Source organism: Podarcis tiliguerta (assembly GCF_965153285.1).
Source record: "Podarcis tiliguerta genome assembly, chromosome: 7".
Lineage (NCBI taxonomy): Eukaryota > Metazoa > Chordata > Lepidosauria > Squamata > Lacertidae > Podarcis > Podarcis tiliguerta.
Window position 1 is genome coordinate 42,238,832 of NC_139540.1, and position 16,817 is coordinate 42,255,648.

General features: G+C 40.6%; 1 protein-coding gene across 7 annotated transcripts in view; it reads left to right on the top strand.

The window, feature by feature from the left end:
- Window positions 1-15,150, top strand: part of LOC310682649 (uncharacterized protein) — a 75,935-nt gene extending 60,785 nt beyond the window's left edge. For 3 of the 7 annotated variants that reach the window (XR_014514063.1, XM_083451689.1, XM_083451687.1), the window contains exons 5-6: window positions 493-546; window positions 1,481-2,172. Coding sequence is in view for 4 of the 7 variants with exons in the window: in XM_083451687.1 (XP_083307813.1) it covers window positions 493-546; window positions 1,481-1,680 (254 nt within the window). In the remaining 3 variants the exon portion in view is untranslated. Of the gene's footprint in view, window positions 1-492; window positions 547-1,480; window positions 2,173-14,413 lie in introns of those variants that run through there. The other 4 variants (XR_014514064.1, XM_083451688.1, XR_014514062.1 and 1 more) reach the window with 2 other exon arrangements.
- The last annotated feature ends 1,667 nt before the right edge of the window (window positions 15,151-16,817 follow it).

The window sequence follows — 16,817 nt, forward strand, 5'->3', positions numbered from 1 at the left end:
AAACTTAGTGGTATGTCAGGGAGAAGTCAGAGGAGCAAGTGATAGAAGAGGCGGAGCAGGGGCTCAGGGAAAGGCTGTGGAGCCTTTCAACCACCCAGAGACAGAGGACAAAGAAGAGAGGGTGGAGATTAGCCAGGAGGAGGAAGGGCTCAGGGATGCTGCAAAGCCCTTCAACTGCCCAGAGGCTAAAGAAGGGAGCACAAACTCTGGAAGAGATGGGGCTTTCAAATCAGCACAGACAAGGAGGGAAATGAAACATAAGTATCAAAGATGTCTCACGCGATTCTCATGTGAACCAAAGGAAGCCACTCCCCGAATCTGACTCAATGGGTTCGGACGCGTAATCCTGAACTGTACCTGTTTCTTGTACACATGTAATAAAGACTTTAAATACAGAGCTGACTGCCCGGGTGTTAATGCAAAGGGGAGACACCACGTTTACACGGTATCTACTAGAAGTATATAACTCATTTCCATGTTAATCATTTCCAGAAAATAATCCATTTCCAACCCTGGAAACCTGGAACATTGTGGGTGTTGTGTGTTGTAAGTTTCCTGTAGCTTATTTAATTATTTGATGTATTTATATCCCACCTTTCTTTCAAGTTGTCATGGATTGCACCTCCACTACTCACATAGTTTTGGGCGGGATTTTGGCATGTTACTGTGTGATCAACAGAAGAAGCATGCATGTGCAGAAAGGGTGGGGGAGTGGTGACATGTACAAACACATTCCTCATTGTGTCACACCACAGCCACTAGTGTGAATGAATTTTAGTGCAGCATGCTGCTATATAAATCAAAAGACTGGAGTTTCATAATGCAAAGGATACTGCTGTGTAAAACAAATGTTAGAAATTGACACAAAAGTGATAGCATTGTAAACAATAAAGTTAAAAGAAGAAACTCCATGTCTGTATGCAGTCCTGGGGATGCTTGAGGGATGCAATTTTTGAGAATGCTAAAATAGATTGACCTGATCTGCAGCCCTGGGACTAATATGTGGATTGAAAAACAGTTGTCCACTGGCTTCTGCACTTTTGGATGTTCCAGTGAAGTTCTTGGCTTTAAATGTGTATGTGAAAGAAATTACATTTTGAAAAGTGCATTTTGAGAGAAAAGATATTTAAAATATGTGTTTAAATGAATAGTTTTCATTAAGTTTGTCTTTGAAAAAATAGGTTAATTCAGAAACAGAATGCAATGAACATATGTGAAACTAATATAGACTGGAAATGGACTGATTTGCCCATTCCTAAAATGACCACAGGAGATGATGAAGAAGAAGTAATAGGCAGGTAGCTTTCATTCAGGTAATTGACATTAGGCAGGGAACACAGAATCTAGAACTCCTTAATTTTTTTGGATAATGTAATCAATTCAAAACCAGTACATAGGATTTTTCTTATCATTCCAGTGTGATTCAAATTGCATCTAATGTGGACAGAAGTTCTTTTCATGTGCTTTTCTCTTCATTTAGGTTTGTGGCATCTCTTGCTGAGACTGCAATCCGGACAACTTCTAAGTGAGAAAAACAACATACTTCTTTCATTTTTTTCTTTCTTTCTTATTTTAAGTGCTAGGGGATCTAATGCTAAGACAAACAATCTGGCTGACAATATACATCACTGTCACATGCCTTTTGTTATCAACATTTTTGATAAATTCCAATTGGTGTGAATTCTTGCTTCCAAATATAAATAAATGGCCTGAATCCATTGTCTATTAGCCACTTCAAAAATAAGTTTTAAGTGTTTCCAAAACAAAAGGTCCTTCTAAATTATCAAAGGCCTTTTCTGTATCTATAACTATCAACAAGGTCTCCTCTAAAATTCTGAATTTATAATTTGTGGTATGTAACACTTTTCTTCTATCATCTCTTTTTCTCCTTTATAATAAACCCATGTTTGATCTTGGTATATCTCTTTATTCAAGACACTCTTTAACTTCCTTGTTAAGACACTAGTAAATATATTGTAACAAGTATTTAAAAGTGATATGGGTCTACAAGAAGATGCTAATGTCGAATCTCCACCTCCTTTAAGGAACAGTACTATTGTTGCCTCCTGCCATGATTGCAGCAACTATTTTTCACTCTGGATCTCACTAACTTTCATTGAAGGGAGTTACTAAAAAGTCTGAAGTTTATATAGTGCATTGATGCTAAGCCATCAGGACCTGGTGCATAGTTTTCCATTAAAGCCTAAATAGCTTCCAATATTTGATTGCCTGAAACAAGTTTTTCCAATAATTGCTTGCCTTCCTCAGTTTCAGAATTTTCATTTCATATAAATGCTTTGTTATTTTTTCTATTTGTGGGTTGATTTATATAATTTAGAATAGGGTTTTTAAAAGTCTTCTGTAATCTCCTCAGGAAATTTATAGATATCTCTCTCTCACACACATACACACACCCTCATTATTGGGGAATTTGCTTCATCTATTCTGTTTCTTTTATTGGTATACAATTAAAATGTCCCTTGTCTATTTAAATTAATTGACGGGCATAATTTGTGTGTTTCTAAAACTTCTAATTATGGTTTTTTTTGCAAATGCTATTTTTATTATCATTGATGTTACTTTGTTTTGTTGTATTTTATTAATTTCCAGGGTAACTTCAGTTTTCTGTTTTTCCCATTATTATTTCCATGATGTTCTTATCAAGAGTTTACAGAGTTTACCCCTCTTTACACTTAAGACAAACATAGATTGATTTTCTTAGATACATTCATTTTAACATCTATTTTATACTCGTTATTTATTTTCTTGTAGTGTTTCTGAACAAGATTGTTTACAAATGGACTCAGGCAATCTTCAAATAATAATAAATTGCAATCTTCTAGCACCATTTACCTCTCCCTTTTTTTACACCTATTGCAAGAAAGTCATATGAGTTCTGAGTGGCTTCATCAGCAAAAATCCATGCAAAATCACCACAGGATTCTCTAGATGTCTCATCCTTCAGTGGATCTCCACTGGACACATGAACCACACAGCTAGATGCAATTCCAGCCGTGGTGATCATGTAAGGCATTTACAATGAACAGTAGTGAGCAGGGATGTCAGAGAACTCTGATGGAAATGAGAGCATAAATTGCCAATGTTGGTTTATTTATCCAATATCCAGAACAGAAATCAATCCAGTATATATGATCAGCATTCATTGCTGCCATTTTCAGTCCACAAACAATATATAATTGATGAACTTCCCATGCCATTAGAATTGCATTTCATCTGCGTTGAAATGAATGGTGTGGAATACCACAATGATTTATTTTATTATGTCAAATTCTGCCATAGCAGGCAGCAAGTCAAAGAACATGGTTTTGATGCAGGCCAGAGTGTGGTGGAATGGACACAGTGCTAAATGCAATGAACACAAACCGATGCCTTTCTACACGAATCGTAGCATGACTGTGATGCAAAGGTGGCTGATATGATAATCAAACAACAGTGTAAAGTATTATAATATTTAACAGATTTGGGTAAAGAAATATTTACATGCTTTTATGCTCTTTCATTGAATGCATTCCACAGCTTGAACGAAATAGCAGCTGTGCCTCCTTCACGGACCGCTAGCAAATATTAGTAAATGATACTCAGTCTGAGGCTTTCACTTTAAATCATTGGCAATAGTGTTCTGCAGTCTTTTCTTCACAGTAGCAAGTGACTTTTTTAAAAAAGGTGCTATATTTTATATTGTGAAAGGAGGATTTGAAATGAAGAGCTCTTCTCTGTCTTCTGTGCTCAGAAGCAGCCTTTTAAAGTGCTGGCCGCAGACATGATGGATTATTAGCTAAGTGCAAAGAAATGCCTTACTGTAGACTGTGGTGACCTTTGCCAGTGTTCTGGATTTGGTACCAATCATCTGCAATTAAAAAGAACGTATGAGAAGAAAAGAAAGATTCACAGTTGTACAATGACCATTCTTTACTACCAAGAGGCTGTGGGAATCATTCATGTCAGAGCCAAGAAGGCCAAAGAGCCTGTCTCTTCCCCCCACCCACAAAATATATAATATTTCCTAAAGTTTTTTTGTTTGTTTTTTGCAAAAACATTGAATGTGTTGACCCTAACCCTTCACCCCCAATCCATTCTGCAGGTGTTATAATGTAGGGCTCTGAGGAAGGCAGAACTGCCACTTCCCCCCATTGTTGGGTAATGATTAGTGTCTGGAATATTTCCTGCCACAAGAACAGAAGAAAAGCCCTGTTGGATTAGACCAAAGGCCTATCTCAGAATTCCCTGAGCCGATGCTCTCTGCATGTTGTGCACCACAGCTCACATCAGCCCCAGAAAGCATGGCCACTGGTGAGGGTGGCTATGGTTCAAAACATCTGGAGGATACAGGATGAGGAAGGTTGACTCATCTAGTCCAGCATTCTGTTCCCATAGTGGCCAAGCAGGTGCCTATGAGATGCCCTCAAATATGACAAGAGCACAAGAGCACTCAAATTCCTATGGGGTTGTAGGTAAGTTGTATGTAAGCAAAGAAGCCCCAGAGATCTCTGGATCACAGATTTAAAGAAAAACAGTGCTTGTCCTGCCTATAGGGATCCAAGCTTTTCACTCCAAAAGAACCACAGTTAGTGCACCAAACAAAATATACACATAGAGAAAAGATTGTAAGAAAAGCAGATGCAAAAGAAACGAGTTCAGGAAAGAGCAGTGGAATGCTAATAGGAAAGTATTTTTTGTCAGCCATCCTTATTAGCTGAAATCTCTGTGTTTCTCTCGCATTTCATCATCTATTTCTATACTAAATATTAAATTTGAGTTGAAATTTGAAATGAAAAAGAGGGGAGATGGTTTTTCCCATTATTTTCCTATCAGAGAGTTATTTGAAATGCCAATGTATGTGCATAAGTGATGTGTGAAGGTAGCCGCTAGGGAAAATGCCATCCAAGGAAACAGGTTTCTCCCCATAATATTCCCCCCACCCCCGCTGCATTTGAAAGTCAAAACAGTGGCTTGGCTTCAGCAATGTGTACTGGCACTCCCTCCCCGCACCCAGCACATACCAGTGCTGATTCCACTGGCACAATTCTTATTATTATTTGGAGACTGATGAGCAGTACAGCATGTCCTTAAAAAATTGGGAAGAAAGGCTATCTGTTTCTGCATAGCATGGGTTGTAAAGGCCCGATGATTAACTGAGTAGAGTTATGTATTTATTTGCCTGGTGAGATCTCTAAATGGGAAGCTCTCCCCCAAATATAAAAATAAGTGCAGCTAGATTTTCCTATCCCTTCTCATACAAAGCAAGACATCTGTCTCTGACCTCCCAAAATTCATCACAGCCAGATGCAGCTAGGACTCTAGGCTACCTACACAAGGCCTGGCAATGTGAAGGGGGACTAAGAGACGGCAGCTTGCTCAAGGCTGTCCACTATGCTCATGGCTGATGGCTATTTCAAAACTACCATCCTACCTGTGCAGCTGGGCTCAATTTTACTAAAATAGCATCTAGCTGTCAGTAGGTAAACTGCTTGTTTAATGAGGAGCACCACATTGATCTCCCAAGTGCCATCAGATATCCAATTGCTGCCAAGAACAAATTCATGGATTTTAGCATCCATACAGCTATTGTTCAAAGAGACAAATATCCTTGGACTTTTGTCAGCTCCAACAATACCTCATAGTATACACATTTTGTGCAGTGCTTTATCTTGCCAGACACCAATAAGCATGCCCATTATATTGTAATTATAAGCTAATCGCTCATTGGCATCTAGTGAAGACATTTTTCATTTTAATGGTAATTCCAAGGATGACTACCATGTAATTTGTAGGCAAGAAACAACCACGCAATTACTCTGTTATTAACACAATAATTACCAAATGTGTCCAGGCTTTTTTTATTTTTGCATGCGTGTATCTTATGAAATTAAGACGCCCACACCTGCACACTGCATGGCAATTTTGTAGCTAGTCAGCCCATGTTTTTCAATACAATGACAGCCACTAATATTTCAGAGACAAGGTATCATTCGGTACTCGGTACCAGAAAGCACAGAATCTGGCCGTATGTCTCAAACAATATCATGTTTTAAAAAGGGATTAGCAGCTGCAAAACCAGCATAAACTGACTGTGATAGCGTGATGAAAGAAGCCAAACATGATTGTTCAGTTTGATTGATTTGATATACTTTATTGATGGGACCATATCTCTGAAATTGCAAGATTAATTTCTTTACAAAAAATTATTTTACACTTATGGCCCCACACCATATATATAAAAGTACAGAGCCAGTGCTTTTTGATTATTCTTCAAAAATTGGAGTATCTGTTCATGTGATGGCCAAGGAGCCAAACAGGGCATAGAACACCTTTATGGAACTCTGCTCTACATGAATTGCACCATAGAGGAGGGAAATAACGACAACATTTGGAGGGAGGGGGGAGCTGCCATGTGATTCATCATATAGTCAAGTGAACTTTTGCTTAACTGCTCACCACCTACATCATTCAGAGAAAGAAGGGGGGAAGATACCAAGGCCTTGGATCTTCAAAATAAAAGCCTTGGGTGAAGTCATCTGTTCCAGGAATGAATTACTGCAGAGATGGGTGAGCTTTTTGAGACAGTTTCAAAGTCTCTAGCTGTCTTGCACTACAGATTTGTATCATATTGTGGCTGAGGCAAAGAATAATTGCTGTGCAACTATGACTCTCAGTTTCAGGTGTGGTATGTACGTGTGTGTATGTGTGTATCACACAAAAGTAAAAAACTCAGATGCTGTTATTTTCAGGGTCCACAAGCAGGAGTTCTACAAATTAAAATTGCACAGGCAGGATCATCTGTCCAACACTGAGGATGCTGAGGGAATTGGATATTTGCAGATTCCAATATAAGTGGACCTGGTCTGCATCTTCTGGACTATCACGCAGATCTGTTCGTAGCCGTCTGCCAGCTTTTGCAGTAACAGAATGTTCCAACACAGTTCTTGGCTGGGAAAAAACATATCACATATGTTTAGAAATGTTAATTTTGAGATTAAAAAAATACATTTAAGATATGTGTTTGAATACTATTGAAATTCAGTGGGCGATATCCAACAAAGTTGTTGCTTTGGCTCGAGAATGGCTGCACAATGTAACTTTCCTTTCCTCTCATCTCCCTGTGCATATGTGTCCCTTAAAAAGGGGTTATGCCAGCCCTCTGAAATCTGGGGCGGGCAGGGCAGATCGGCTACTGTAATGTTTAAAAGATTGCAGCCATGTGAGAGGAGCAATTTACTCAGGTCCTTACTATAAAATCAGCGAATGCTAAATTTTATGTTTGGAAGCACCAGGGCCTCCAAGACATATGGTGGGAATACAGAGCCAGCAGAGGGCTCTAACCCAGTTAAAAAAAAAAGTTATGAAGCAAAATGTGCAGGCATCCTTCTAGCCAATTGCATTGTGAGAAATGAGCCCACGTCCACCATTCTGTGTGTTTAGCTAATGAGTGAAGTCACAGGTACTGCTGAGGAGTGTACTAGAGAAAGCCAGAGTCACGTGTGGCCCCATTTTCTGCACCACACATTTAAAGCAGTATCATGCCACTTTAAACACTACCCCCAAAGAATTCTGGGAAGTGTAGCTTGCTAAGGATACTGAGAGGTGTTAAGAAACCCACATTCCCCTCAGAGAGCTACAATTTGTAGAGTGGTTTAACAATCCAACCCCTCTTCCCAGGGAAGTAGTTTAAATGGTGCCTTAGTAGCACCGTAGTAGAAGAGAAAGTTACTTGGAGCCATGAGAGATATTTAAAATATATGTAGGAGAGTCTTTAGAGCCAAGTCCCTTGCTGCTTCCCCATTTAAATTATATTCTAAGCCCAGACCCTTTCTATAGATATCTAGTGAGTCATAGACAGAGAGAACAGGCACAGCTTCACAAAATCCAGCCTCAAAATGCTATCTCAAATAGGAAGCACCAGTATCTCTGAATAAGTCCTTTTGGAAATGCAGCATAGTACTTCTGCATCTAAAAGCTGTCACCTACTTCCCTAATAGACTGCAAAACTCACATTTATTTGGAAGGGAAAGTATTAGGGATTCCCATAAAACTAATTTCCCTCTCAATCGGGTTTAAAAACTCATATTCAGTTCAAGGATGATTGGCTATTAGATTGGAGCTGAAGTTTCAAGGGAGAAATAGAATTTTAACTGTGCAGCTGGGCGGGTATTTGGAACTTTCACCTCTCCGTTTTTAATGCTCCCTTATTAGAAAGATGGGAAACGCTTTTCCATTGCTCTAATCTGGTAAACAGGAAGTGGCGGGAATAAATGGAAGAGAGAAGCCTGACTAGAAAGCTGACATAGGAGGTGAGGGAAGTGTCGCATTGTGCAAAGCAAATGACAAAAATGAACAGACCAACAACATTGCTGCTACAGCAGCATTCACAAACAAAAATTGGACCTTTCAAAGATTATTCACTAGAGAGGCAGAGTCCTCTGAAGTCTCCCAAGGCCACCCCAAACCATTTTGCTGTTGCAATTTACAGTTACCGACCCACACTTGCATGCATGAAAGGGTTAACCTGAGCTCAAGTTACAGCAGCATCTTTTCCCACTTTTCCCCCACTTTCTTTTTCATGCTTCCTGGAACAAGAAAAGGAAGGCATGTACATTAGCCCAAACTGGATGGGAAAATACATAATTGCATACATAATTTTATTTGTATGCTGCCTTTCCATAGTTAAAACCATGCTCAAGGCAGCTTACAACATAAAAATACATAATTACAAGCACAGCAAATGTAGTCATAAACAATAAACAAAGCATCAAAAAGCATACAACCAAATTAAACCATTTCCACATAAATAATAATTGTTGTTGTTTAGTCGTTTAGTCATGTCCGATTCTTCGTGACCCCATGGACCAGAGCACGCCAGGCACTCCTGTCTTCCACTGCCTCCCACAGCTTGGTCAGACTCACATTGGTAGCTTCAAGAACACTGTCCAACCATCTCGTCCTCTGTCGTCCCCCTTCTCCTTGTGCCCTCAATCGTTCCCAACATCAGGGTCTTTTCCAGGGAGTCTTCTCTTCTCATGAGGTGGCCAAAGTATTGGAAAATCATAATAAGATATAAAACAAAGATACAAAAACATAATATCAATAACAGTAGCAACCCCTGCACCAACAAAGCCTCCTAAACAATACCCCAACCTAAGAGTTTGTTCAGCAGCCTCACCTTTTGATGCTGGAGTCAGTCAGGGCCCCACCCTCTCAGGCCAGGTGGTAAAAGGGCTGCAGGGCAGAGAACAGATGTTTACAGACTCTCAGCCAAGAGAATTATTGGGAGAAATTCATACTAAAATGCTGATGAATTTTGCAAATTGCTACAGAAATGGGAACTGAATTGAAGATTGGGGAAATGAGCAACTGGACCAAAATTGGCAGATCCTTCCAGCCACAGCACTCTTTTTTTCTTTTTAACATTTTTTTTATTAAAGATCTCTTGGATTACAAAAGTATGTGCAATGTCTCTTTTTTCAAGTTACATTTTCTACAGATCAGTTTTATTTGTTGAGACATTAGTGTTACTTTAGGAAGAAAATAGGGAAATAGGTGGAGGGGGCCATGGTGAGAGGGGGTGGGGTCGGGTGGCAATGCTTCTATTCTGCTTAATGTATGTGTGGGGTTTTGTGTCAGCATCACTTGTGCGGGTTCTCTTTACTATTAGCTTGTGTTTCTTTGATGGTGAGAGAGGTTGGGGTTGGCCTAGGGTGTGGTTGTTTGTTTGTGATTGGCTGTGGTGAACTTTGTTTTCATGTGTGAGTGGGGTGTGTGTGTGTTTTTTATTCAGGTTAGCCATATTGATGTATGCTGTTGGTGTTGGGCTGTGTATGTAATACAGGGGAGAAGGCATCTTGTTCTATTTGTCCCTGTGTTCGTTTCAGACACATTGAGAGATGCCAACCAGGCAAGAAATGAGTCAGGCTAGGTCAGAAATGAGGAGGAATTTCAGCTACCCTGGAACCAACTCAGGAAGATGGGAATGGGCAGTGGCAGCAGCCTCAAGGGGAATAGCCAGGGCAGGGAGATGCCTTTGGTCCCCGCAGAATCTGCCATTTGAGCAGTCACCTCACTCTGCCCAATAATATGGCTGGCACTGAGAAATTACTCCTCACCTCAAACTCTCTCCTGAAGAGATCCTTGCATAAGCTTTCCAGAAACTGAAATGCCCCCCAAAAATTCGCTTGGGGGGGTCAAGAGAACCCCCAGAACAGCACATGGGGGAAGGAGAGGGGGAACTGTTCCATCTAGCAAGTGGCAATGCTCATGCAGACAGAACGTTGACTTTGAATTCCACCCATTTTCCTACACAATGCACTCAACCATTTTTCCACATTCCCACAATTTCAGACAATTCTGTCCACCCAGCCAATTTCAACCATTTTGAATTTATGGAAATGGGTGGAAGGTTGTGTCCACTGGCAAGATTGATACCAACACCTCCTGCAGAAGATTGGATCCTATTAACTGGGACAGAATACTATTGATTAAATAGAAATGAGCTGGGGGGGGGGAGAGTATGAGGCCCCTCCTATTTCAGATCTGGGTCATTTAATAGTATCCTTTTGCAAGAGGGAAAAAAATATTCCAGACGAACTGCTCCTTTCACATCACCTATAATTCAGAGTGGCATGGATAACAACAGGTCTGCTTGGTGGTTTTGCAGCTAGCAGATTGCCTACCCATATGTCCAGAATGAGATATTTCAGGGTGATTAATTGTTAGCTGGCAAATGTCAATACCCCCTGAAGCATATGTTGCAGACATACAGTCATTCCAAAGGTACCCATTAATTTCAGCTTAGTCGTGCTTAGAAAATTGCACAAATACTGGTGTTCATATTTTATAACATATCCAGAGGGTTTCACTGGAGCAGTAACTTAAATGCTAGCTGCTGGCAGCTTTTATTAAACATGTGAATTAGGGAAAGAGAGGAGACGGGTTGAATGCTCCACTGGAGGCTCTTGTTCACCAACAATCCAATGTACAAATCAGTTAAGGTGGAGTAGTTTGCTGAATTAGTCCCCAGTGGCCAACACTTAATTTCTAAATGGAGAAGCCTGCAAGTCATCGCCTGGTTCATGCTGCCCAATTTCTCTATGCAGTCACGGCCAGAGGCACACAGCCTCCTGGAAAAAAGATTAGTATAAACGAGGCTGTCCATGTGGGAAGGCAGCAGCCATTTGCATGAACGGGGCTGCACATTTGTCAGACATTGCAATCCCAGAGATGCACAGTAAGGATGAATAGATGTCCTTTCTTTTGTTGCTTTGTTCTGTGAATTTACTCTCCTCTGCGTTTTACCCTTCCCGAGTTCTGGTTGAACTAACAGTTTTTTAAAAAAACACCAAGTTCTGGCATTGGAGCATGCATGGATTGCCATAGCTTTCCCATTCTTTTGGTCCGTGGGCATGTTTCCCCCCCCCTCCCCACTCTGTATACTACCAATTCACATGTGCACTTTTATGAAACACTGCAAAAAAGCAATCTTGATGCGATTGTGTGTGTGGTTGCATCAAATTCCTGCTGTGTAACATTTTACAATGGTGGAATATGGTGTAGAAAGTGGGGAATTATGTGAGGAAGAGGTACTGTAAAAGCAAGTAACATAGAAACATAGGAAGTTGCCTTATACAGATCATTTGGTCCATCTAGCTCAACATTGTCTTCACTAACTAACAAAGGCTCTCCAGGGTTTCAGGCAGAGATCATCACTGTACTTTTTTTTTTGGTGCCTGCTAAAAACATTTTTGTTTAAGTTACCCTACCAGGATATCGTGGTGTGCTTTAATCAGGTTTTTAGCTTATTGTTGATTTTACTTCTTTTTGTTTTTAACTGTTTTTACTAATAATTTCATTGCTTCATTCTTTTTGTAAACTGCTTTGAGGTAATTGAAATAAAATAGAGAAAGTGGAGAAATGGAAGTTATTTGGTTTTTTTTTTACAATCTTGTAATATTACAACTCAAGAAGTCTCATGAAATTGGCTGACAGGAGATTCAGGAAAGATAGACAAAAGTACTTTTCCATACAACCAGTGCTTTTTTTCTGGGGGGACGCAGGGGTACACATACCCCTAGACATTTTGTGAATCTAGGTTTGGCCTCATTGAGGGGCAGTATTTCAATATAAGTAGGAAAATGAGAGTACTCCTAAACATTTTTGTAGTAAAAAAGCACTGCATATAACACAAAATTAGCTCTGCATCCTTATGCCCACTTTCCAGGAAAGTAATCCAACTTAACTCTGCAGGACTTACGTGTTCAGACCCAGACACCTCCCCCCTAAATAAATTCACACATGACTCAAATTTTAGTTTTGGTTTTTGGCAAAATTTAGGCCACAACTTTATGGATTACAGAAGGTGAGTGGTTGCATAGGCTCTGGTTCGACTAGTTCGCTGCACTTTTGCAGGCAGTGCTGACTCAGGGCACTAGCATAGGTCAGCCAAGGGTGAACACCTGGGAAGGTGAAAAGCCAGGAACAGACTATGTTTACCACCCAGATGCCCCCCTGGACTCGGGTACGAGCACAACCCCCTCTCAGGGCTTGACCAAACCATTGAGTCCCTGGATTCCTTTAACGGAATACCCTTCACATAGGGATGGCGAGACTGCTCCCCCATCCCTATCACCTGAACCAGAGCCTATCCACAACCTTACAAGTTGTGATGATTTGCTACGTAGCAGGCGAAACCCAAATGGCAACAGCCAATCAGCCAAGTGGGGAAATTCCTACCATGCCCCTGTCCCAACGACAGACGACACACAACGGCATAGCAAGGTCAAGCGCACAAAGACCTAAAATTAGGTAGAGGTGGGCGGGTATTCCGAATGCATGAGCCAAAAGAGGAAACTCTGGGTCATGTGCATGGGTATAAATAGGTCCCTCGATCCGTTTGGACTGCACCCTATTGGTCAGATTGAACCCAACATCAAGGGACCTACCAATTGGGTGTTGTGGCAAACCAATCCAACCCACCCACAACACAGGAGGTCAGTCTCCAGGTCTCACTGCAACATGTGCCCTCTTTTAGGGAGGACATAATTTCTGAGTAAACTTGCATAGGATTGTGCTGTATGTTAATGAAGCCACAAGCTGGGGTTGGTGGCTACTAGATTAGATGCCTTTAAAAGGGGAATAGAGTCACAGAGGATGCATCTATTAATATTTGCACACCATAATGGCTGGGTGGAAACTCCAGATCAAACACAGTTCACCACAGAAGGCCAGCTGGCAAAGGTAACAATAGGAGAGATGCTGCTTTCATGGCCTGTTTGTGGTGGTTGTTCTTTTGACTGGGGCTCACTCTTAGAAATAGGATGCTGACCTAGATTGACCTTTCCTTGTTGTGGTCCAGCTTCTGTTCTTAGTTGAGGGCAACCTTGATGAAAGCCTGGCTGCAAAGAAGTAATTAAAGCTGGCTATTTACTGTCCAGGTAGCAATCTTTCAGAGTGTGATTTTATTTCTTTAACTGCAAAAGTTTTGCTTCTTAACAGTGACCTTTTGCATTTTACCTAGAGTGTATCATTCGCTCTTTATGGAAGGCTGATATCTCTGATATTTTTAAGGCTATTATTATTATTTTCGAAAATGCCAAGGCCTTTAGCTTTAAAAGGCACCTGCTGTGCATCTCCAGTAATAATGTTTCACATACTTTCTACTTGAATGCTGGAAATTCATGTTATGAGCCACAGAAAAATGGGAAACTACCGAATTTCTGAGAGTGGCCGTCGCTTGTCCTGTGATCTTACCTGAGCTAGACTTCTGGAAGAACCCATGTACATCTGTCTCTCCCCTTGAGCAAAAAGTTTGATCACTGTTGCTGCTTGCGCATACTCTTATTGCTGATATGGCAGCCAGCCTTTACAGCGTAAGTAAATAAAAGAACCTTGTGATGAAACAGACATTGTGATGCCTCTACTAAGCAACATGTGTAGAACAGACTGCCTCAGACTCTCCTTCATTGGAGGTTTTTAAACAGAGGTTAGATGGTCATCTCTCAAGGATTCTTTAGCTGTGCATTGCAGGGGGATAGATTAGATGACCCTTGGGCTCCCTTCTAACCTTCCAGTTCTATGATTCTATACATCTAGAAATGAACTCTGATGACTCAACTCGCTACTCAAATCCCTTTAAATAGGATTTTGCAGATCGTGATCCACTAAGCCAGATGCTGTGGCCATCTAAGTTCTGGGCAAACTCCCCTCTCCATTTTGCTTTACCCATCAGGTAGCTAAACTCATGAGGACATTGAGTTGCCTGATAGGTTTTTACCACGCACTTGTGGCTAGATGTGTTCAGCTTGGCAGATCACAAGCTGTACAGGCTTGCTATATAGAAAGATATATTGATGGCTCCTTAATCACCGGGGTTACAAACATTTTCTTTTTCTTTTCTTTTCTACAGCATTGATAACTGCTAGGCCAACTGATAATAACATGACCGAGCTGCACAGAGTCCAGAATCTTATTTTAGAAACCACCCAACCATTTCAACCCACTTCCTTTAAATGGTCAGCGTGTCAGCAGAAACTGCACCCAAACCAGGAGAGGTGGTCCATATACCAAAATTGCTTATCCTTTCCTAGAAAGGCTGTGGTATTTCCTAACTGAATTTCCCCCCATTTCCTCCTTTGAACTTGTATTTACCAAATAATATTCAAGCCCATGTTTGAATATTTTCTTAACAATTTGCAAAAAGGGAGAAGCTTCTGTTGAAATCAATGGGTCTGGGCTCTACATATAAATGTGGGCAGGGAGACACTCATGAGCTAGGGCAATATTCCCTTTTGCCCCTCCTCTGCAACCCTATCTCCTATTCCCCTAGTTCCCATTCTGTCTGGGAAGACCCCAAACATCTCAGAGGATTTCAGGACTCAGGGGTGGGGAATGATAAGTCCTGTTTAGTCTGCCTGGCTTGGAAGGCTGCTTGATTTGGTGCTCTTTGGTCCTGGCATGGGCTACTTGCTGAACAGAAGAGTGTCTGGCACCATTCAGGTCACACACACACATAGCTTCCCTTCATGGGAATGTGGTATTTGCCTTCCATCATGCCAACCTGGGTGATGGAGTTGGCCTATAGCAGCAGGCAAGCGATATTCTACCTGCCTGTGCAGGTTATACATGCCCACACTTGATATGTGAAACTGGTGCAAGTTCTTCCTTGTTATATTTTAATAAATATAGTCTTTTACCAATTCTATCTTGTCTCCATTCTGGGCAATGGGCCTAGTAAATACATGGTTTTTGTTGAGGGGAAAAGTCATTGTACTCAGCAGCAAACAGGAGATGTGACCAAACTGTTCTCACAGGATCTTCTTACTAGGACACATTCTAAGGAATGCCAGGAGCTTTGACTGCAAGCTTTGTCTTGCACAGGGGTGGACAGAACCGCCTGCTTCCCATCTTGCATGTGTTCATATGTCAATGCTGTCCCATTGCTGCATGAATCTGCAATTGGTTTAAAGAACAGTATGAACATTTACATTTAAATATGTATTTCATCTCAAAATACATATTGAAATACATTTTTTTTTATCTCAGTGTATCTCATTTTGGTACTTTTTTGTTTTGAGAACTGTGTTGCAAAATTTGGAGAAGTGCAAAACCTCAAGTACATTTGCATTCTGATTTGTATTTCAGTCCAGGAGGTGCAAATTGGATCAGTTCACTTAAAACTGCAGACCGAACAAAACTGCCCTCCATCCTTAGTTGCACCATGACTGAGAAAACACATTTTATTGCACCTTTGAAAACGGTTTTTCAGCATACCACAGATATTCAGTGCCCTGATACTACAAATTCAAAATTTTCAAGAACAGAAAACATTAACATATATTTTAGTCCTAGTATCAAAGAATAGCTATGACATTGTACTTTGAATTGCCATAAAGAGGCTTTTTGATGGATGTCCGCCAGTATTATTAGATGCAAATCCAGACACATCTAATAAACCAAATATAGGTACTATGTCTATTAAAAAGTTACAGATGGAGAAAAAAGTCAAGTATGGCTTTAGTTCTTCATGTAATGCCGATTTCCTTTCTGTGTGCTAAAAGGCTTATCCCAAACTGGCTGTGCAATTGTCATCTGCAATTACCTTAGCGAACAGTCTAGAATAGATAGCGACATTGCTAGTAGGAGTACAATGCACCACAAAAAACTTAAGTCTCTCCCCGTTGTTCTAATTCATTTCTACCCGGTTATTATTTGTGCGTTACAATAAAATGTAAATCACTTAATGCAATTAAAGCTATATCCCACATCAGCGATCATGATGAAAAACGAAAGCGAACCGTCTATGAGTTAGTATAATCCGTGTGTTGTTTTGAGGATTCATGGACATCTAGGATTATCATGAATACCCCTGAGGTCTCCGAGTGTTAATTTCCACATTTATCTCTGGTTTAGCTCACAAATATGCCATGTTGGGAGGAGGCAGAGAGTTATTTGCATCTTAATGTACGAATCATATTTATTTCAGAGTATGGAAGTCAGGAAATATATTGCACTTGTGCAGCATGGCTGGCTTCATATATTCATCCCCTGATAATATCCAGGTTAGATTCTGTAGTCTATACAGAAATTTCAACTGCTTCTGAATACAGCTGCTAGGCTTTTGGCTGGTACAAATGGGGTGGGGAAATGAGTATTTCATAAATCAGGGTTGCTGTGACTATAACATGATTGGAGCATTATCAGTGCATGCCAGGTCACATCACACTAACACTGTGGGCATTATCAGGACATGGCCAGAACATGAGCAAAAGCTGTTCCTTCACATCACACTAACTTAATGTTTCTGCACATAG